The 23,004-nt window shown below is 37.2% G+C and overlaps 2 protein-coding genes across 4 annotated transcripts; one reads left to right on the forward strand and one right to left on the reverse strand.

Moving 5' to 3' along the window:
• Positions 1 to 10,522: 10,522 nt before the first annotated feature.
• Positions 10,523 to 16,569, reverse strand: LOC127963901 (leupaxin-like). Its single transcript, XM_052563995.1, has 9 exons — positions 16,424 to 16,569; positions 14,946 to 15,070; positions 14,349 to 14,401; positions 14,119 to 14,218; positions 13,680 to 13,943; positions 13,419 to 13,592; positions 12,910 to 12,991; positions 12,612 to 12,760; positions 10,523 to 12,409 (listed from the first exon to the last, which is right to left on the reverse strand). Exons 1-9 carry the CDS (start codon positions 16,434 to 16,436, stop codon positions 12,143 to 12,145), a joined length of 1,227 nt encoding a protein of 408 aa, XP_052419955.1. The 5' UTR covers positions 16,437 to 16,569; the 3' UTR covers positions 10,523 to 12,142.
• A 1,044-nt stretch (positions 16,570 to 17,613) lies between these two features.
• Positions 17,614 to 23,004, forward strand: znf692 (zinc finger protein 692). 3 transcript variants are annotated; one of them, XM_052563997.1, is made up of 13 exons: positions 17,623 to 17,718; positions 17,801 to 17,895; positions 18,492 to 18,686; positions 19,046 to 19,077; positions 20,413 to 20,925; positions 21,005 to 21,065; positions 21,156 to 21,233; positions 21,327 to 21,437; positions 21,526 to 21,576; positions 21,798 to 21,876; positions 22,075 to 22,189; positions 22,345 to 22,444; positions 22,607 to 23,004. In XM_052563997.1, exons 3-13 carry the CDS (start codon positions 18,520 to 18,522, stop codon positions 22,887 to 22,889), a joined length of 1,590 nt encoding a protein of 529 aa, XP_052419957.1. In that variant the 5' UTR covers positions 17,623 to 17,718; positions 17,801 to 17,895; positions 18,492 to 18,519; the 3' UTR covers positions 22,890 to 23,004. The 3 variants fall into 3 exon arrangements, with proteins under 3 accessions (XP_052419956.1, XP_052419957.1, XP_052419958.1); XM_052563996.1 differs by having other exon boundaries at positions 17,614 to 17,895; XM_052563998.1 differs by having other exon boundaries at positions 17,629 to 17,895; positions 22,345 to 22,480; positions 22,607 to 22,742.

Below are 23,004 nucleotides of genomic sequence, written 5' to 3' on the forward strand. Positions count from 1 at the left end.
AAATATTATTATTATTGTTTGTTAAAGGAGGTGAAAGAGCAAAAAAACTAACGGTTCCATCTATTACTTTTAAATGGTAAAAAAATAAAAATAAATAAAAAAATCACCAAATTATCAGATCTGTCTTTTTCCATGTCCCTCTTTTGACGTGTTTTAGATGATAGTATGTTCATATGAAGACATCTCACAAGTCTTGCAAAAAAAGATGGTTAGCTGATTGTTAGCTTTCTCATGCTGGTACTTTTAAATGTGTTTGTGTGTCCATGCTGTTATTTGAGGTTGTGCTGATTATTTCTGTCTCAGAAATCATAGAGAAATCACAGCGGGCCAGCGGGGCATGGGAGAGAGATGTGGACTGCTTCCCCAGTCTGTCAGTTGGACAGATTTGCACTGACATTTTTCAAAAGTTGCAGAAGTGCATTACAAGTTCTGTCAAACAATCACTTTCTTGTCATGCTTGTCTTTGTGTAATGTCCTTCATGAAGAATGCTACTTCACTGGATAAATAAAACTCAAATAAATATCTTGTCCAGCATTTTATGTCTTACATAAATGACTTTACGGGGAGATCAAAACAAATTCGATGATCTAAAGCTCTCCAGGGATATAATAAGTGCAAGTCATTTTCTCAGGAGGGAGAAAATGCTCTGCTTTCCTTTTCCATGAACGACTCTGCACTCCCTAACACCACAGTCGTCCTGCTTTCCTCTACAGTTTGTTTTCATCCAGTGTTGTCAGTAAACAGCACAATCAGATCCTGTCGTTTCTTGTTCTGCAGCATGTTTATAATTTTTAGCTCACAAACTGTTGTTGCTCTCTGGCTCAACCCAGAAGCAAAGAGAAGCTGTCAACAGAGACATGATAAAGCCTAGGAAACATCCCACCCACCTATTCCTTCAATGATTCGACAACCCTTCTTCTCAACGAACGGTGCATAACATAGAGAGAGAAAGAAGAAAAGAAAACAGTGTGAGTGTGGGCGCTTCCAGGAAAAGCTCAGCTCTCATTTTCTGCTTCTACTGCTGATTCTGAGCATGTGTCTGAGCTTTTACTGTAATCTACTGTACGCGTAGGAAAAGGAAACACGCGTTATGCTGTTTTCATTTTGCGATTTGTTTATTGTCCTGCCAGCGGCCTTGGCCTGACGTGCCACATGTTTGTGCAGACGCATTTCACGCACATTTGTATGGAAGAAATTATTCAAGGATGTGTATTTCTGTGTGAGACATGAATGAATCATTCACGTCACTTTTCCAGGCACGAAGAGTAGTGTTGAAATCATTATCATATTCAGAATAAAATCATTCATCATTAACTTTGATGATGATGTGAATGATAGAATGTGCACTTGTAGTGTATTTAAACTCTTAAAAGAATACATTAAAAAGTTTTCAAAGTGAAGTTTTACTTTAAAGTCCACTTTTAATAATTGTTTTATTAATTGTTACATATTTAAATGCAAATTCCCATTCAGCAATATACCTTAACAATTTTTCAAAGATAATAAAAGTAAAAAAGCTCTCCTAAGTTAAGCTAATTGCATTTAGAATAGATGCAAATTATAATATATTTTCATTTTATAATAAATAGCATGCAGTGTGTGAAAGCATTGCTTTGAGAAGTATATTATTTCTGTAACCCGCATGTGAAAGTATGCTAAAGTGTACTTGTTTTGCCGCAAAGGGTTTGCATTTCAGAAGTTTCAGTGAGACTCAGTTTGACTGGGCCGGACCCCCTACTAAAGCCTGTAGGGGTTTGTTTTAAACGCGTGGGCAAAGGTGAAGGACTCTGTTTGCCTAAAACACACACCACTCAACAGGGGGTTAAAAACACAGCAAGGCCCATATGCAAACAGCTTGATTAATGTCTGCACTCACAGATACCGGGTTGATCAGAGATGAGATGCCAATTCCTCCTAAATCACTCTCAGATAGCTGCAGATTTGCCGGTGTTGAGTCACGTCATATCTTAGATGCTGTACGTGATAGCGCCGTTTCCCTCAGTTTGATTTAAATGAGATGAGTGCCTTATGCTCAGACATAATAAAAAACAGTCATTCCGTGTGATGCACTTCCTCCATTTTTTCCACTCCGCTGTCAAACCCAGATTCCTTACACATGGAGACATGTTATGAAACACTTTTATATGTTTCTGTTTGTAAAACTCTCTTCTCAGGACAAGCTACGGCTGATCAGAGCATCATCATGTTCTCTTATCATCATTTGTCGGGTCTAAATGATGCATGGATGGATGAGAAGCATGCCAGTAATCTGATTCTCTTATTCAGAATGAGATCACAGCTAAATCGTAATGTATCGTTAAGTTAAACAAATGTTTCTTTTTTTAAAGAATGAAGAGAATTCTAAGAATGTTTTTCTAAACTCTGTTATTTAAAGTTAAGTAAATTTAACCATATTTCTTTTTTTTATATTAATCATAAAACTACAAGATAATTAAATGTAGCATGTTATTGTAAAAATGGTCAGACTAATAGTTTTTCCATTTAATTCTAAAAAATGTGTATGAAATGCTTTAACAAAACCCCATACAAAAATTCCATAATTTGATGTATTTCCAAGTGAAACAGGATATTTAATGAGAAAAAATCTAGTAAGGCACTTGATTATATCCATGATAAATTGATCGGCTTGTGAAAAGTGGGCATAATATACTGGATTGAAGTTTTTCTTTCTTTTTTAAGGATTACAAAGGTAAATCTTTTTGATGACATGACGCAACTTGTGCACTATAGGAAATGTGCTTTAAAAAGGAATGGCTTCTGAAAATTAAAAGGTTTCTAAAATATATAAATACATGTAAATATATATTAAAAACCTTGACAGAATATAATATAATGTTCCAGTTTGTAATTGTATTCATCTTGTCTTGTCTTTTTTTTCCATCAGATAGCCAGTCAACTGCTTCAGTGTGTTTGGAGACAGAACTTCTGTTTTGAAGATGCAGGACTCAGACAGTAAATGAGCCGTAGTGTAGGTAATTGGGAAAATAATCCCCCTTGAGCTGCAACAGTGTTTTTTTATTTATTTATTTATTAAGTGGAAACAATTTCATAGCCTGACCACCACATACCATCCAAGAGGAGGAAAGAAAGAGATGAAAAATTGCAATAATCCCTCCTTCCTGTTTATCCTGGCTCAGTGTGATGGAATGTGATACTCTGATAAAACAAGGAACCCATGTTTGATGCAGAGAATAAGGGTTTCTAATGTCAGACAGACCCTTAGAAGTTGTAAATTAAAGTGGGAAAAACTGTGTTCTCGCACGTATGAAATGTGGTGTTAACCTAAAACAGGACTATAATTTGTATGGCACTGAGAGTTAAAAAGCAGAGCACTTTAATCAATGTTTAATAAAAAAAAAAAACACTAGTTAATTTGTCTTGCGCAACTTGTGAAAAGATGAAAGATCCCATCCATGCATGCTCATGCACTTTATATATAAATGATAAATTAGGCCTAACTCTAAGAAATCACAGAGGTTCCTGTTCTTTTCCAATTCTGTTTGATTTTTCTTTTTTCTGATCACCAAACAGCTATGAAAGCAAAAGAGACATGCCCTTCAATCAGTGCTATGCCGGGGCTTTGTTCAGGGGATTTTGCACATGATTAATTAGATTAGATTAGCACAGATTCCTCTGCTATTTACATTAATAAGCTTGTCTGTGTCTGTGTGGGTGTTTATACAGTATGTGTGTGTGTGTGTGTGTGTGTGAGAGAGAGAGAGAGAGGACTCTTAATGTTTTTCATGACAGGGGCCAGACAGACCCCCAGGCTCAAGTCTCTCCTGACAGAGCCTGTGATATATCATCTAGTAATACCCTTGTTTTAAATCCACACACACACACACACCGAACGATCAGCTAAGTTCTCATGTGGTTAACCACTCCTCAAAGAGACAAATCTCTCAATAATGTCTGAATTCCCTTACGTAGTGGAAGGCGCTGTCCCTCCAAAAAATGCAGTTTGTGCTGAAACATAATACCACCGCAAGTAGGAGAGCCATACACCTATTTTTTATATAAATATTTTTAAGGGGCACCTGTTTTGTAATATTAGAAATGGGTTTACTGTTACTGATCAATTTAATGCATCCTTCAAAACAAAACACAACAAATCCGAGCCCAAGGGGGTCATATGATGCAATTTCAGTTTTTTTCTTTCTCTTTGGAGTGTTACAAGCTCTTTGGTGCATAAAGAAGATCTGTAAAGTTGCAACGCTTAAAGTCTCAAATCCAAAGAGATATTCTTTATCAAAGATTCTGCCACGCCCCCCTAAAACGGCTCGTTCAAACACGCCCCAACATGTTTATGTCACTATGTGGGAATATTTGCGTAATGCCACCCAAATGTTCACGCAAAGAAAGAAGGCGTGGTTTAGAGATGAAGATCTTTGCCCGAACCCGACGGGCTTAATTTATATAATTTTACACCGGCTCAGGTCGGGCTTACGCTCTGGTTTGCAAGGCATATGAGCAGTAATATGATGTGTTTTCATTAGCACAAGAAAGATGCGAAAATGGATGCTGAGTAGGTGAAACCGAGGTTTGCCTCTGTTGATTACGTTTTGGTTGCACCAGCAACTAAAGCAAAGTCTGAGGTGTGGAAAAGTTTTGACCATGTTTATAATGAGAATAATGAGTGAATAATGACGCACCATCAGTGAGCAAAGGAACTTAATTTAGAATTTATCTTAATTTCATTTGCTAAGAAAGTCTTGTTTTTATTGGTGCTTTGGCCCATTTATAGGCTAAATGAGCCTATGCCTAGGCCTATTTAGAGTGCTGAGATGTTACTATGTTACAGAGGATTTATTTAATTTCTTTGTTCCAACCTCCAAGTGGCCTATAGCCTATGTTAGTCATGAATAAATTATGTTAAAACATGTATAAATGACTCATTCTTGACAAAAGGCAAAAGAGCATTTGAATAATGTTGGGCTGTAAACTGGTTCAGGCTTTTAAAAAGCTGTCAATCAAAATGTACTTGTCGGGCTCGGGTCTTGTCGGGCCTAACTTTTAAGGCCCGATTACAGCTCTAGTGTGGTTTCAGTAACCACAGTTAGTGTTGAAGCAGCCATGTCAGGGAGATGCTGTGTGTATTTAGGCAAAAGCAAAAGCATTTTATTTGGTCTTCCGAAAGTAGATGCATTTAGGAATCTTTAAGATTACTTACAACAGAACAGTAGCACATTTTATGGACGACCATTTCGTGAATCTATAGGAGAGGAGGTCATTCTGACTTTGCTATGACAATCTTGTGTTTCTGAATCAGTTACTGTAAGTATGTTTTGTTATTAGTTAAGTATTTGCTATTGAATGTTCAAATGCAGAGTTTTGCACTCGTGTGCGTGTGTGTGTGTGTGTGTGTGTGTGTGTGAGAGAGAGAGAGAGAGAGAGAGAGAGAGAGAGAGAGGGTCAAAACGACCCTCCTCTCCTAGGTTCACGAAACGTCTGTCCATAAAATGTGTTGCTGTTCTGTTGTACGTAATCTTAAAGATTCCTAAATGCATCTACTGTACTTTCTGAAGACCAAATAAAGTGCTTTTGGTTTCACACAGCATCTCCCTGACGTGGCTGCTTCAACACTAACTGCGGTTACTGAAACCATGCCTTCTTTCTTTGTGTGAACATTTGGGCGCCATTACGCAAACATTCCCACTTTGTGATGTAGACATGTGGGAGCGTGTTTGAATTGAGCCGTTTTGGGGGGGCGTGGCCCTTTGGCAAATCTCTTTGGATTTGAGACTGTAGTCTTTGCAACTTTACGGATCTTCTTTACGCACCAAGAGCTTGTAACACTCCAAAGAGAAAGGAAAAATTTTAATCGCATCATATAACCCCTTTAATTTCTACAAGCTTGAATTGAGTACTAATACAGAAATCTTTTTTTTAAGATAATTTTTTTTGCAATTTTTGCCTTTTATTGTGATAAGATAGTTTAGAGATGACAGTAAGCAAATTGGTGGTGGTGGTGTTGGTGGGGGGGTCAGTATTGAGAATGGTCCTTCAGCTGGGATTCAAACTCGGGATGCCCAAAGCGCAACGGCGCTGTATGTCAGCACACTATGTTAGCTTGTAAAATTTACTTGAACTAACTTTTTCCATGTTGAATTTACATTTATTTTTTCATGTAGAAAATACCTTTGTATTTACTTCACCACAGAAACATTTTTCAGTGTAGTATAAACTGATTTTGTAAAACAAACCCTCAGTCCTTTTTACCACCCAAGTGAAGTTATTTGCATAACAGTACTGTGTAACTTAGTTTTGTGTTTTTAATAATATTCTTTGATAAACCAAAAAAAGCTATTGATCTTGCTATATTATGTAATTTACATTTAAATGTATGACTGTAAGAAGTTTTGACTCTAGGAGGTAAATTATAAATTTGAAGGTTTGTTGTATAAAATTACAGTCTTCAAATGTACGTGCATGAGACTTTGGGGAATCAACTCCTGTAGATGACAAATGCCAACCTTTGTTTTCCCATCAGCGCTGGGGCAAGTATCGGCTGAGAGAGCTCTCTGTCACAGCCTTCACGCTTCTACAGCTCTCAGGGGGTCAGCAGAGCGAGGAACTGACCACCCTCAGCAGCCTCTAAACGACAGTAAATCAGGCCTTCATGACGCTGCTGCTGCACTTTTCAGGTTCAGAGTATCAGATGAGGGGGAAATGAGAGGAGAGATGAGAGAGGAGGATTTAGTGGGTGGGAGGATTGTGGTCTGAGGTTGATTTGAAGCTCTCCCAGGTTGCCTCCGATCGCTGCTGTCTCCATAGCTACCTTTCTGTTTACGAGGCAGTTTTGTTTTTCTTTTCGAGTTCCATTGGTGACTTACTGCACACACGAGTCGCATTTCAGAGGGCCCACAATTGACAAAAACATATATTAAATGACAGTCCACCCAAACAAAAGAAGATGTTTTGAAGGATTTTGGTAACCAAAAAGATTTTAGTCCCATTGACTCCCATAATATTTTTGTCTCTTTGGAAGTGAACAGGACCCAAAACCATTTGCTTGCCAACATTCTTCAAAATACATTATTTTGTGTTCCACAGAAGAAAAAAGTAATACAGTTCTGTATCGACACGAGGGGAGAGTAAATTATGACAGAATTTAAATTTGTCTTAGGTGGAGTAACCTTTTAATAAAATTCTTCAAATTAATGGATTCTTGGGCACCTGTTTGAAAACAGTCATAATTTAGGAATGCAAACAGCTTGTTGCATTCTCATTGAAACCATGAGTTCTTACTTGAGCGAAGGAATTAGTGGCCAAAACTTAGAAGCTGAAGGAAAGAGAGCGTGAAACCACAGATCAAATGATATATAGAAAAAAAAAAGTTGCCTTGCACAGGGAGCATCAGCTAAGCACGACAGGAAGTGCTCTACAGAGAAGCTAGTCATTAATCTGACGTGATACCTGCACTAGGCTGGCTGTAGGCCAAACCAAATAGGTAGCGGTGGAGGGAATGCAGCCCATTTCCTCCAGCTTTGAATGAGCTTGTCTAATTAATATATGGGCTCTGTGTCACCGGGATGCATTTAGGGGGTGTTGAAGTTGTCACTTCTTGTCTTCGTTTAAAAACCACTCTTTAGAGGGCATTTACTCCAATACACAGACTTGAACTTTGTGCTCTGTAGAGGTTAACTCTGTAGAGCCAAACGTTTTAGGTAAAAACATCATTACATATGAAATATTTTTATTTGTATTTTTGGAGCTGGTACTAATTCAACTGAATTACAGGTCACAGATTTTGCCTGGGGTCAGAAATAATTCTCACTGAACTTTTCCTGTATGAGGTGTACGAGAAGAAAACATATAATTTTTCATCACTAATTATTTTATTTATATATTATGCAATCATAATATTTTAGATTATTATTTTTATACAAATAGTTTCTAGTATATTAAAAATAGACTAAATGACTAAAAACGAGTAATGCATTTGGTTTAATTTCTATTATTGATTATATGACTTTTCCCCAAATAACACAAAATGTCAAAGCTCTTTTCCATATTACAAAAATGCAAACATATATTTTTTTTTTCTGTTTGTTTTTTTCTGTCATCTATTATCTCTTCGGTCAAGTAAAATTTTTCTTATGAATTCAAGTGTAGTTAATTATGTTTGGATTTTTTAGTTTTTTTTTTTTTTTCTGCCTCACATATTTCTAAATTCTGTTTTTCTGCGGTCTCTAACATCTAAGTTTGCACTGGCATCCATCTGGATCTGATAAAAAATAAATGTTACGATGTGTCTCTATGTTGGTGATGGAAGACATGGCAAATAAATCAATAAAGCACCGCTTTGTTGACACTCCTGCATTTCACGTTTGCTCCATAAATAGATTAAGTTACATTTGACTTCATTGGTTTTATTAAGTATCGCATTTAATCATTTTGGCATCGAGGGGTCCACATTCATCTTTCCTGTCCTTTATAAGGAGTCTGAGACCGCTGGATGTGGTTTTGTTCGTGTTGTTACACACTCACTGGCTTGTCTGGCAGTGACATACTGGACACTTATTGGCTTTATTGTTTATTATAGGAGTGTGGTCTCAGGGTTGCCAGGTTGGGCAGTATTTACGGTGCTTTGTGACCCATGCCGTGGCTTTGTGGATTGGTGGGGTGACAGAGAGGCTAAGGTCTGGTTCAGGTGAGGGTAGTGTTTCAGAACGACTCCCCTCTATTTACCTTCCCTATAGGATCCATGGGCCAATTCACCCACCGGCCTCCTTCAGCCTTATAGCTGTAAATGTCACCTGACTCCTGCCACACCAACACCTATTGACAGGCCTTTTATTTCTGCCGCTTTAACGAGGTTGAGTGCTCCTGTTTCATTCCCTATGGCTTTAAAGCTACTAAACACCATTTCTCCCAATAATTCTCCCATATTGTTGAAGCTAGCTGGGTGGTTATTGCTTTTAACCGTTGAACAGTTTGAAAGAGTTGTTTGAATAAATGATTTGATGGCTTACTCACAAAGAAATCGAGATCTGCTTAGAGACCCAATTATTTTTAATGTACTGGATTATCAAATTGCATTGAAAGAATCTTTGGCGAATTTGACTGAACTGATTGCAGCAGTAAAACGGATATGAAATGACTTACTTTCTTCCAAATTTTTGCAACCAAACAGTTTTGGTTTTCACTGACTTCCATTACATTTGTTTTGTCCATAAAAAATGGGAACCAGTACTGTGTGGCTGTTTGTTTCAATGATCAAACTGTAGTGAGTCTCAAATTCACTGAACTAGATATGTCTGGTTCAATATGAATCAAAAACCCAGAGTAATATGTGCTCAGAGCTTAATTTGTGCTCATAATGTCATACTGAATTCCAACCTATTTAAGCTTTATCCTGTCTCTAAAAGGATGTTTATATATCAAACAGGGAAAGATACACCCTGTTTACCACAGAGTGTAGCAACCTCTCAGAAGACCCCAGCATCTGTGTACCACAGGACCAGAAGTCAGAAGGAAAGAAATCAGATGGACCCAGACAGTGCAATTCAGGTCTTATGCAGTGTGGTTCCAAACAGAAACCCCATTCAGGAAACTCTATATTAGAACTAGATTAGCAGTTATTTGAGCAAAGGGACAGTAAACAGAGAAGAGGGAGCAAGAGAATATGAAAGACAGCAGCTTCTGTTGTTTTGTGACAGCAACGTATTTTAATCCAGTCTGCATAAACCAGAAAAGAGAGTTCTAATGTAGTGATGACAGCATGATTTATAAACTCAACGCTTACACATGTCTTCCCAACCGCTGCATTGTGTTCCTTCTCCCTTCTCGCTCTCGCTCTTTCCCAATTTCTATTTATGAGAGGAAGACACTTCAGAGCTTTTTTCTCACCACTCAAAATTTGACACAAGAACAAAAAACTAAATCCATTTGGTATTTTTGGGACATTTTAAAAATGCTGTAATGTTATAGTGTGGATTCAGTTTTTTAATTTGGCTTATACAAACCTTAATTCCACTTCTAACTAACACGACTTAAAACTTTATAAATCTAAATTAACTAAATACAAAAATATATATATTTGAGATAGGGGTTGTCACAGGTGATTCTCATACTTGGGGATTGATGGCATTAAACTGACATTTCTTGTCAGTAATAGTAATGTCATAGTGAAAGTGTGGTGACTGAACTTGTGTCATTTATGGTAAGCAAAAGCTAAATTAGTCACTGCATTGAAATCTCAACTTCAGCTTGTACTGTATGAGTGTTTGTCCACTCACTCTGTGGGTCATTCTTGTGGTTCATGACTGTTATGGTGTGATTAACATCTTGATCTTTGACCCATCCTCCCAAAAAGCAGCTGTCATCTCTTACCATCAAAGAGCATTCTTAGAAGATGAGAAGCCACATCCTTAAGTTACTGCCTGGCTGAACCTTGAGTAACAGTGCAGTGAGCTGACAAATAAAGGGATCTTGAGCAATACCTACAGTGATGTTCCCTCATGTGACCTTGTCATGCGCACAACAAAATCAACAGGCTTCTGTAAAGTTCATGTTTATTCAAGCAAGAAAATTATGGTCGGTGCTATTTAACCCTTTTTGAATGTTTACAGAAAATGTCCCCATGATGTCACTGCAATGCATGGGCTATGAAAACACATGGGTATTAAGTTAATTAGGATCTTGAGTCTTTTAGTCATTGAAACCTTATTGAAATAATAGTACATTAATAGCATTTACCCAGAAATCTCCTCATAAGCCTGCAGAGATGTATGTTTGTTTTGATATGCTCTGAGAGCAGAATTGAATTCATGGCATTGTCTATATATTCGAGTAAAAGACGATGAATCCCCTTTTTTTTTACATTTTATGAATATTTCAGATCTTTAACAATCATTTTTGTTTTGTTCAACATGTATTACAACAGCTTCAGTGATGTGACGTAATGATACAATTAAATAATAACATATTGCTATAGTTTACTTTGTAAAAAATATAGTAGACAATACATTTTAAAGAAGTTTTCTGAGTGCAGTTTACATTGTCTTGCATTTGACTTGCATTCTCTAAAAAAGTTTTTTTTTTCTTTCCCTGAGACAAAATAGAAAAAAAACACATGGCACATGTATCCTTCCATGCTATTTCTTTCTAAGGGGTCGTTTACACAACAACGTTTTGGGCCAAAAATCTGAAACTTTTTATGCGTTTTGACTGTTCATGTACACAACAACAGCATTTTTGGGGAACTGAAAATGAATACTTTAAAAAACGGATTTCAAAGTGCAAGTATTTGAAACTGGCACCGTAAACCGATTCCCTGCAAACACCCAATAAGGGTAACTTTGAAAATGTTGACGTCATGCACATGCATAGTACATGTTAGGTATGTAGACATGCGTGTTGATTTTAAAGGCAAGCGCGAACAAGCATACACAACAATGGCGGAGTATATGGTACTGTTGCTGCAGCTCAAGAGTTTGCTAACACTTCTTCAGCAAAGTGTGGATTTACTTCACCAATATTGCAATCAACAGCCATAGACAGTAATAGAAGGCCAACAGCAGAGACACATCACGTACATAAAAAATCATCACTTCCCTACAGGTTTACTAACAAGATGACAGCGCCAACTACTGGTCTGGCATATGTAATACAGCGTTTTTGGTCGTTTTCACGGCTATGTGTAAATTATTTTGAAAATGTTGTTGTGTATATGTGAAAGTTTTTAAAAATGCAAGGATAAAACGTTTTCTGTTTTTGTAAACATAGCCTAAAACAGTGGTTCTCAATCAGGGAGTCGGGGCCCACAGGGTGACTTTAAAGTATTTAAATAAATAAAAAAACTTATATGTTGAAATAATTGTAATTTTAAATGTAAAAAAAAAGTAAATGAAAATGTAAAAAAAAAAAAAAGTAAAAAAAAAAAAAAGATGGAAACTGAAGTCACATTTTTATTTGTTTATTTCCCCTCACTTAATATTGATTTTATAGAAGAAAATACAGGTTTTATGAATCCTGGTTCATTATTTTAATATATTTTGTAATATATTATTATATTAATATGTTTATTATATATTTATTTGTATATTTTAGATTATTTTGAATGTGAGGGGCCTTTAAAAAGTTTGACAACCACTGCTTTAAAACCTTGATCATTTTTCACACAAAGAGTTTCGTATGGCAAACTGAACAGTACGGCTTCCCTGCCTGCTCCTTAAACACTCCCTGACTCAGTTGCCGAAGGCAGAACGCACACACAAAGTGTTCAGGGTGAAACTTGCGGTCCAGAGCAGCGATGCAGCGGCCCGAGATGGGCTCTCCACAGGTCCCACACAGAGTGCCCTGTCTGGAGTGATAATGCAGGGAACAGAGGGGGCGACCGTTCAACTCAAGGAAGCAACCGTCTGTGAAAGGCTTCAGGCAGTCCTGGAAAGAGATGCAGAAAGAGAGTATTATAGAAACGTTTAATGAAGAAGAATGTTCTGGAGTGATAGATTAGGCAGGTGAAGTATTCACCTTTGAAGCTTACACAATAGTACAGACTGACTGACTCCATATTCTTTATTTATAAGGAGTGAGTCACATGACTGTATTGCATTCCAGCCTTCAACGCCACTAATTCACTCACCGCACAGACAAAGCAGTCAGGGTGCCAGGTTCCATTGGCTGCAGACAGATAGTTCTCCTTCACTGGCTCTCCACAGCCGGAGCATTTGGGTGCAAAGAGGCGGTAGAAATCCCTAGAGCAATATGGCTTACTATCTCTCTCTAGAAACCCTGGAAAAGACAGATTCATTCAGTACAAACGGTCATTTCTCAACTGACGACCAGATCGGCTGACTCACAGAATGTAGTGTGGGATGTTCTTGGCACTCGTGTGCTGATAAATTGTTTTAGTTTAATTGATAAATCTGCAGTTGTCTCACCATCAGGTCCAAATAGATCTCCACAGTGGCTGCAGAAGAAATGTTCTGGGTGCCATGTTTGATCCATCGCTGTTAGAATGTTCTGTGCAAAACACCAAAAATTATCACCTGCTTGATTGGCTAGAATAATTCATTCGTTTGTGAAGTGAAAGAGTTGAAAAGCACGTTCCACATTTATTTATTTAAGTTATTATTGCATTTTACTGGAATTCAAATATAGACTCTATTTAGTTTATTGGTTGTGTCTTGAGCAGTAGTTCTCAGCTGGTGGGATGAAATGAGTTGTATGCAGCACACATATAAACATTAAGCTTATTAATTAATTTTGTTTAATTATAATACTATAATAATTCATAATGATTTGGTTAACTATAATGGTTACTATAATAACTTGGAATTATTCAGTTACTGGATGGAATCATAACTTTTCAAATTTTCAGTTGACATGCCTGAGGAAATTCTATCAAGGAGCTTTCAGAGGGTAAATAGAGACCGATATGGCAGGTCACCTGAGTAATAGGACCCTTGCAGTAACCGCAGCGAGGGGAGAAGAGGTTCTGGTAGTCTTTCTCACAGTACGGCTTGCCGTCTCTCTCAAAGAAGCCACATGTGCCCAGTTCCTCCCTGCATGCCGTGCACACAAAGTGTTCCGGATGCCACACCTGACCCAAAGCTGTAATCATCTGCAGTTTGGATACAGGATGACGTGTTTGTTAGTACAGAAAACTGATTAACAATTTGCTCATTTGTTGTCTGCCTCTTGGTAATACCTTCCCAGCTATACACTTGCCACAAGAAGCACAGTGGCCTTTGGCAGCTGTCCGGACCCCCATTTTCTCCATGTCTGAGCTGAGAGAGCCCAGCAAGTCATCTATAGCATCCACATTCTTGGATACTTTCTGTGACAGGGGAGGATGCATTGGGTTCACAGCCTCTTTTTGCGTTCCACTATCGCTTTCTTTAGTTTCCTCAGGTTTTTTGTCTTTCGTTGCCTTATAAGCAACTGGAGGTGGGTTTGATGTGGGTTCTGAAACCTGTACAAAATAAAGCATTATTTTAATGTTTCTTTCAGTAATTGACAAGGGGGCATAAATTAGGAACCTTAATATGCTCATACTGCCCTCTTTTGGCAATACTCATAAAGTGCAACAGTGATTTAACAGACAGCAGCTGATGAATGAACTGATGTCCACCTCATGTTTCACTCACCTCCAGGCCTAGCCCTAGCAGCTCATTCATGATGGAGTCCAGTTCTCGTGTAGCTGTGCCGGGACTCATCACTCCGGCCTCCACGGGAACCGGAACCACACTAGAAAAAGATTCTTCTTCTTATTGAACTGCTGAACCTCCAAGGACACAATGTATGCCAAAAGGTATTAAATAAAAACATTAACGGACAGGCTCTTTTTACTCCAGATTTTGGAGGGAGGTGGATATACCTGTAGGGATCACATGTCTTTCCTGGACCAGCAACAAATCCTGAGGATTCAGTCTGAAACTGGAGGAGAAATACATTACAATAGCTCAGTTTGGGACTAAATACTGTAGAAATTTAATAGTTTGGTAATAAAATAGTTTGGTGGCGGTAAGATGTTCTTTTTTTTAATTCCATATTTTAATTCAGCAAAGATGCATTAGACAGAAATTGTCTTTTTTATTTATATCAAATTAATGCTTGTTTTGAACCTTTGATTCATCAAAGAATCCTGAACAAATGCATCATGGTTTCCACAAAAATATGAGGCAGCACAACTGTTTTCAGCATTGAGGATAATCAGAAAAGTTTCTCGAGCAACAAATCAGCATTTTAGAATGACATCTGAATGACCACGTGACACTGAAGATTCGATTAAATGTCATGGGAATATCTTGTACTTCTAAATATATTCAAAGAGTTATATAAAATGTGGATATTATGTGCATAAGCGACTAATTATACACGCCCCAAACTGTTTTTGAAAGTTTCCAAATTTGAATGCTTTTCAAATTCATGTTTAAATTCAGTTTGAAACTGAATTGGCCTGAAATGTAATTACTTGTTCAAACTGAGGTGTGCTGCTACTTTTAACCGAGGCTCCCAGGTGGAGAGTTTTGGGTGGAATGGGTGCAGGAACATTTGAAGTCTGGGTGGAGTTCTGCGCCAACTCCTCTAAAAGCATGTCTGCAATATCAGATTCACACATGTCAAACACCTGCACTGATATTAGTGAACACTGAACACAAACTTTAACACATACACTGACCCAAAATAACACACACACACACAAAAAACAACATTTTTGAACTAAAGGAAAACCACTGTAAGTTAGCAATCCGTGTCATTTCCTGAGGAAGTGAAAAGGCATGTCACTGTCATCGCAACGGATGCAGAACATGAAATAACAAACAGAATTTCAAACTTTTGCCACAATTATTTTGCTGACAAAGAAATATAGACATGGGTTATCTGACTCACTTCTATACTTCTATCAAAATACCAAGAAAAATGGGAGATTACAAAACAAATCCTTCACAAGAACATACATTTATTCTTAAGAGTGACGTGAGTCTTTACTGTTTAGATGCAGAGAATTAAAATAATTTTTTTTTTTTAATGATTTTTTTTTTTTTTTTTGAGGGGAATGACAACACTTCAAACTATCTTTTAGAAAGACTTGGGTACACAAACCTGTATTAAAACCTGTTACATCCTGTTACATCTTCAGGGACTCTACACTGATGCTGTTATTTGGTTCAACTGCACATATACGTGCAGAGCAAGTGAAGTTATGATTTACAGAATGTACAGTAGAGTTGCTATATACAGTATTAAGAAGAATATTTACAGAATATAAATAGGAATGCAATGGAGGGATTATACGTACATTATGAACAGCAGCAATGTAGGGTTATATGTACATTATGTACAGCAGAAACGTTAGACAGTGGTAATAAATATAGTTGGTTGAGTGTATAATAGTACTGTTTAACAATGTATTCTATGCAAGTAATCAGTAGTGCAATAATATTTTTATAGAAATAATTTACTGTGCTGTGTACAGTAACAACGTTAGATAGTTTACAGTGTGATAGCTTGAACAATGTGTAATCAGTGCAAAATATGAGTAGTGTAAATACATGTATGTAAAGTACTGTTACCAGTGCAGTAAGAAAGCAGGTGCAGGTTAGATTGGTGGTGCGGAGTTCAGAAGAGTCACAGCCTCGTGGAAGAAGCTCTTCCTGAGCCTACTAGTTTTAAACAGTACTACTTATAATGCACTGATCGCATCGTTTTAGTCTAATATGGGTAAACCACTGAAACGGTCAGAAAGAAATCTCATACCACAAATACCTGCTTGTATTTATAGCTCACAGTCTAAAAGAGTCTGCCAGAGAACTGTAGTAAAATGATAGAAAATAAACTTAGAATATCATCTCAGCCTTTGGATTACAAATATGTTACAGTATATCTTTACACTGATTAAGACTTTATTGTTAGAATGACATATAGTAGACATATAGTTGAACAACTCACCAAGTTCGTCCATTGTGGTCTGTGCTGTGAGATGAGAGGTAAGCAGCGTTCGTTGCGTTCAGAGTGATGTGTGGAAGGCTGATCTGATACGTGTAGCTGTGGGTTGAGCCCAATCTAACATGTGAAACTGATGTTGCTTCCTTTTTAAGGTCTCGTCGTTACACTGCTTATCTCATGTCTTTCACCCTGTTGCATTTTTGCTACTGTTTGCTAACAGGAACTTTGAATGTGTTTAGTGGCTGTGGTGGCCCTCTTATAGAAATTAGATGAGAGTTTTTACCCATTTATTTAAATACTTAAATTGTATTACTATTGTTAGCCTTGTTGTAGTAGTAATTAATGTAGTGGTTTTACAAAACCAAGTGTACTTAGTCTGTATTTTAGAACATTATTGAAAAAATTAAATGTGTTAATTATACGCTATTGAAATCATGACACAGAGGCATTAAGTAATTAAAAAAAACAAACAAAAAACCTTCCTTGTGAGACAAAACAAGGGCACTGATATATTTTAAGATCAATCAGTACAAGTTTCTTTCAGCTGAAACAGCTCAGACTTACATTTTAGTCTGGGACTAGGCTTAAGCCAATGTAGGTAAACAATAATATGCACATTAAATCATTATGTTATTTGGTCCCACTTTATATTGTTCCTAATACCTGTATACTTACATAGTAACTAGATGTGTATGTATATGTAACCAACCACAGTGTAAGTACAAATTGGTAGTATCTACAGCTCTAATGTTTGTGTAACTACACATATGTAACAACCCACTGAATGGTATGTGTACGTACAAATGTGTAAAAGGAAATTGGTAACAACACTTTTTGGTAATGAAAGTACAAATGTGAAATATGACTAACACTTATTGGTAAAGAAAGTGTCACACTTTATATTAGATTTATCATGTAATTACTCTGATGCTACATTACACAACAGCAGTCAGTAAGTTAGGCTTTACATATAAATTGTGGTTGGTGTCCAGAATGTTACACTTTATATTAAGTGGACAGTTCCTGAGGAGTTACCATGTAAGTACACTGGTACAGTATTACAGTGCTGCACCAACTCCGACTTAAGATAATAATAATAGTAATGGTTAAAACATCGGATTCATATGAAATGATAAAGTAGCACAGTTGTTTGTTTTCGGACTACATTTCCCATAGATCCTAGCTGTGCCGCGAAGACTTCTGGGACATGAAACTTCCGATTTGCTTTCTGTTTCTGCAGCTCGCTCGGCATAATACTCTGGATCTGGACATATTTCACATAATCGCACTGAGAAGATGTATTCAGCCTATATTCATAATTTTCGGTGTTGCATCTCTTTCAAAGCGAGATATTTTTAATGCTTTTTGTATCGACTTTAGCGACAGACTGTGTTGATCGACCGAGCAGCTCCTCCTTAAAAGGGCAACGGTTTGAGCAAGTGGGCCCCGCACTATCGCCCAGGGTCTTATTTAAGGTATGTCAGTGGTTTCTTTCCTGCTTCTTAGAAGTTGTCAGACATATTATGCATATACATAAAATGAGGCGCGTAAGAGCAGCTGCCGGTGGCACTTCCCATGAACATATATTATTTTTATTATTATTATTATTATTATTACTATTTTTACTTAATATTATGTGGGTGTGTTTGTGTTTCCCAACAAAACACTTAATGTTTCAGCATATAATAGTCAACCTCGACTCAATATCAATTCGATTTTATATGAACTGTTTTATATTCTATTCATTTTCTATTAAACAAATACAGAAAACTATGTCTAATGATTGACAAGGCTGCAAATTTACCCCAAATTAAATGTAGTTTAATACAGCCATGATAATCATAATACAGTGGTCATAATGAATTCATATAAATAAATTAGGGGAGCCCTTTTATTTATGTAGTGTGCTGTACCTGTAATTAAAACCATTACAGTGCTCTTACAATACATTTTGCAAATATGGCATTTTGGAAACCAATGATTGCAATTTATTAAACAGTTTATTCATCTGTCTGATGATTTCAGTCCTAACCTCTCATCCTCTTCTCCTGATTTCTCTCTCCATCTACAGTGTTGTTTGAGTGGCACCTGTCAGTGTGATGTCATCCTCTAAAGACCCTCAGCGCAGTCAGCGGCGCAGGGAGCTGGATGCCCGCAGGAGTAAGTCTCGCGTGCGGCTGGGCTCGTGTCTGCAGAGCTGGGGTCAGCTCAAAGAGAAACTGGGCTTCTCTCTTCACTCAGAGCTCGCTCAGCATCTGCTGGAGAGGTATAATACAGTCATCCTGTTCTGCAGAGAGATACAGTTACCCTTAGACCCACTAGATGACAGTTCGCTGTCTGGAACTTATTTTGGAATTGCATCTGCAGTTGTTGATTCTGGCTTTGAAGATGAGACTCCGATTTTTTCCAGTTGTTCTGATCCAGCTCCAAATCATACAGGGAGAAGACAGGAATTATGAGGGAGCTTAAAAGAAAATATAGGCAGAAAAGCACAGATGAACTTGTGGTTTATGGATTTCTAAACGTATTGAGGTTTGGCTGACAGGCAGGTCTTTTAGGGGTGTGTGAAGCATTATAGATAAAATGTGGTCTAACTGACAATGACATTCGCTTTATGTTTTGCAGCTATACTTCAAGAGTTTGTATCAAGTGCTCAGGTAAACCACAGATTCCTTCCTTAAAGGCATAGCTCACCAGCAAAACGACACGTCTGTTATAACTAATTCTATAATACTTTATCATTTATCAAGTATTTTAACCTTTGTGACTTCTTCATAACTAAATAAAACATAATATGTGTTGTTAAAGATTTGTTAGTATTTTTGTCTTGTTGCCCATTACGTAGATTTGAAAACTCCTAAATGAAAATGCATTTAAGAAGGAAAATTACTTAAGATATTATTTTCTGAAAAATGTATTACATTAAGTGAGTTTATGCTTCTCTCAATGGAAGAGACAAATGATCTTCTTTACCCTTTGAATTTGAAATGAGTTTATTCTTCTGACCCCACTTACATTGTTTTATTTATTTTTGCCTCAAGTATTTCAGAAAGCAAGACTTAATATCTTCAGTAATTTTGATTCTCAAGTAAATGTGTCTTGGTTTTAGAATGTTTTAGATATTTATTCTGGAAAAAAAAGACAAAAATACTGCATAAAAACCCATTGACACCAAAAATGATACATTTAGTATGAGGATAATTATAACGATAAATGCATTACAGTCCAAACCAATGCACAATGAACATCTGTTTATTGCTATTATTGCAAATATTACATTCTGGAAACAAGTGGTTGCCCATTATTAAACAATTTATTAATCTGTCTGATGATTTCAATTCATATTTGTACTACATCAGCGAATATACAAACCTCTCATCATCTTGACCTGATATTTAATTTTTGCTTTTTTTTTTTTTGAATTTTGATTAAAAAAAATGTTTCAGAAAACAAAATTTAATATCTCCAGTAATTTTGGTTCTCAAGCAAATGAATCTTTGTTTTAGAATGTTTTAGATATTTGTACTGAAAAAAATAAATAAAAACTAAATAGAGACCCGGTGACACCAACATTTTTATCTACAATGATAAATGCATTAGCATCCATACCAAATGCACAAAGAAGTTCTGTTTAAGAGCATAATGCATGTTTTCTGCTGCTTTAAATGCTCAAGCTCTGAGTTGATTCTGATCAGCTGGAAAATATCCTTCTGAAAGTGATTCCATTGATATTGTTCCTCTGTGTCATTATCATTATCACTGTAGTGTAGACTTCCCTATTCTCACAGCATTAAAACCATAATTAAAATGTTATTGTTACAGTTATTGCTTTTGTTGTGAATGGCCTAATGTTTTGCAGTGTTTTTGGCCTTGTTATTCTGCTACAATCACAAAATTTATTGGTTTCTCAGTGCATTTGGTGTGTGTGTGTGTGTGTGTGTGTGTATATATATGTTAAATATCTACTCTGGTTATACATTGGGCTTTTTTAGGTGATGGGAAAGGAGAGACAAGCACTTTGTCAACTACTAAGGAGTCTTTGCAGGAACTCATCCTGTTGGTCCACAACCATGGACAGAGGTGCCCTCTTGCCCCTGTCCTGCATTCTGATGCAGTCAAAAAAACAACAGAGCAATATCAGGGCTCTCATGCGGCAGGGACAAGAGCAGCCGAAACTGAGTCCAAAGACTCATCTGAGGTGGACGTGTGTCTCAAATACACCTGCGAAAATGGACATCATTTTTTGTGGTCTCCTCTTAAGAAGGAAATAACATCAAAAAATCAAGGTGATAGAACTGCATTTAGCCCAAAGAGACTGAAACCACGAGGCAGGAGACTGAAGGAGCCAGACACAGACATGGAAAGACAAGAATTGAAAACTAGAATAGTGACTAGATTAAAAACCAGACAAAAACAACAACAAGAAAATGCTGAAGTTACCACAAATGACACAGAACAGAAACGCAAGACAAGATCTGAAATGTTAAGGGTAAACAAGAATGCAGGTGATTGTTTTTAAGGATTTTTCTCAAAGAAAGATGCTGTTTTTGTTATTCAAGCACTAACTACAACCATGTGTTCCAGTGATTCCTGGGACACAGGAAGGAAATGATTCAGCTGTTGACTTTTTACATTCAGATCACGGGTATATATCTTTGCACATTTGGTTGGTTAGCTGTATTTACAATATTTTGTTTCAGTTTTAAGACTCTTTGATTTATTTTCTGACTGTCAGATCCCCAGAAGACAGTGATGAGCTGACAGGAGACGGACCTGCAAGAGTTTCCATTGAAAACCAAAAGCCCACTGATATGTATGTGCGCTATTCAAATTTTACTGAAACACTTAATGACTGAAAAAGACAAAAAAGTTAAATAAACTATTTCCGTTATAAACCGTTTCCTAGCAATGAGGAAGTTGCAGTGCTGAATTTAACCAACAGAGGGACCCAAAGTAAAACAGATCCTCCTGAGACACACAATGCCAACAAAAAGGCGGGAACTCCTAAAAATATGAGGTGATTTGTCTAACAGCACATATTTCTGTATTTTGATTCCCAATAAGTTGAATGAAACCCTAAAGTTTTGCACATTTTATCTCTCCAGGCCACAGTTACTGAAAGATGAAGTGTCCCAGATTGGTGGCAAAAGAAAACGGTTTTTATTTTACCAAAATATTAATTTATATTTTTAAACCGACCTATAGGTTTAAAAAACATTTATATAGTATTCTATTTATAGATCGTTATGTATATTTTAAATATTAGAACAGACATTTATTTATGTATTCGGTAATATTTCCATGGTTTGATTTTGAATGTCCTTTTGTATCATATGTTAACGTCATATTTAGATGATACTTGTCTCTGTGTTTACAGAAAATCAACACCCAAAGTCATTTTGCCTTGCGAGTTTGAAGACTGCGATAAGATTTTCTCTAGTCTGCAATATCTAAATGTGAGTGCTGAGTCAGTATTGACATGTCCACGACACATTCATTAATCTTTGCTGGACTGAAACAGCTCTGACAGAGAACAACTCTAGTTTCCATTATTCTGCACTGATCCGTGAGAAAATGAACTGCAAGGTTTCATGGAAAAGCATGCACACTGTGACAGGATGGCAAAGCCTCTCACAATCTGTTCTTCTCCACAGCATCACATCAAGTACCAACATCTCAAGAAGAAGAGCTTTATCTGCTCGCACCCCACCTGCAGCAAGTCATTCAACTTTAAGAAGCATCTGAAGGAGCATGAGAAGCTGCATAGTAGTGAGTTTATAGTCCATATGAATGATATTTGTAATAAATGTCATGCACAGGCTCTGTATCTGGAAGCAAAGCCACTGATTAAGTACAGTGAATAGTAGTGACTATTGTTTTTTTTATGCTGTGGTTCTCTCTGTATGATTCTTTGTGTGTGTGAGATCAGCGAGACTATATCTGTGAGTTCTGTGCCCGGGCGTTCCGAACCAGCAGTAACCTGATCATCCACCGCAGGATACACACCGGAGAGAAACCGCTGCAGTATGGGTTTCACCACACACACGTGCACTAGGCCCTGTAACTCCCAAACGAATTTTTACATGAACATCCCATCAATATTTAACAGAACGACTATATTGCTCAAGCCTGTGCTTCTACAAGTTTCAGCTTTCATATATAACCCGCACCTTCTCTCTTTTTTAGATGTGAGGTGTGTGGCTTCACCTGTCGCCAGAAATCCTCTCTGAATTGGCACATGCGAAAGCACAATGCAGAGAGCACCTACCAGTTCCCATGTGAGATTTGCGGTCGCCGCTTTGAAAAGAGACACAATGTCACGGCTCACCGTAGCAAGAGCCACCCAGACTATAATACACCCACTCCGGAACTGACTCTTCCCCTTCCTCCCTCTGACCCACTCCCACATCCCTCTGGGTACAGCGAATCTTCCCCTTCTGCTTCCAAGAATCACAGTGCTGTAGAATAACATTTGTTATGTAGTGTTTTGATTAAATATGTAATAATTTGTGCATCCTTGACCTTGACCAAACTCTAGTGTGGCTAATTGGTTTTAATAAAAAAGCTAAGAAATTGGCATGTGA

This window comes from Carassius gibelio, chromosome B8, assembly GCF_023724105.1.
Source record: "Carassius gibelio isolate Cgi1373 ecotype wild population from Czech Republic chromosome B8, carGib1.2-hapl.c, whole genome shotgun sequence".
Classification (NCBI taxonomy): Eukaryota; Metazoa; Chordata; class Actinopteri; order Cypriniformes; family Cyprinidae; genus Carassius; species Carassius gibelio.

What these genes read in the sequence shown, in the direction of transcription:
- znf692 (XM_052563996.1), top strand. Translation starts at nt 18,520, where the DNA reads ATGTCATCCTCTAAAGACCCTCAGCGCAGTCAGCGGCGCAGGGAGCTG. An exon ending in AAGGGTAAACAAGAATGCAG is followed by an intron (nt 20,926 to 21,004) that starts GTGATTGTTTTT and finishes CATGTGTTCCAG; the next exon opens with TGATTCCTGGGACACAGGAA. An exon ending in ACCGGAGAGAAACCGCTGCA is followed by an intron (nt 22,445 to 22,606) that starts GTATGGGTTTCA and finishes TCTCTTTTTTAG; the next exon opens with ATGTGAGGTGTGTGGCTTCA.
- LOC127963901 (XM_052563995.1), bottom strand. An exon ending in AAGACATGTGATCCCTACAG is followed by an intron (nt 14,219 to 14,348) that starts GTATATCCACCT and finishes ATCTTTTTCTAG; the next exon opens with TGTGGTTCCGGTTCCCGTGG. An exon ending in GCAAGGGTCCTATTACTCAG is followed by an intron (nt 12,992 to 13,418) that starts GTGACCTGCCAT and finishes TGTTTTGCACAG; the next exon opens with AACATTCTAACAGCGATGGA.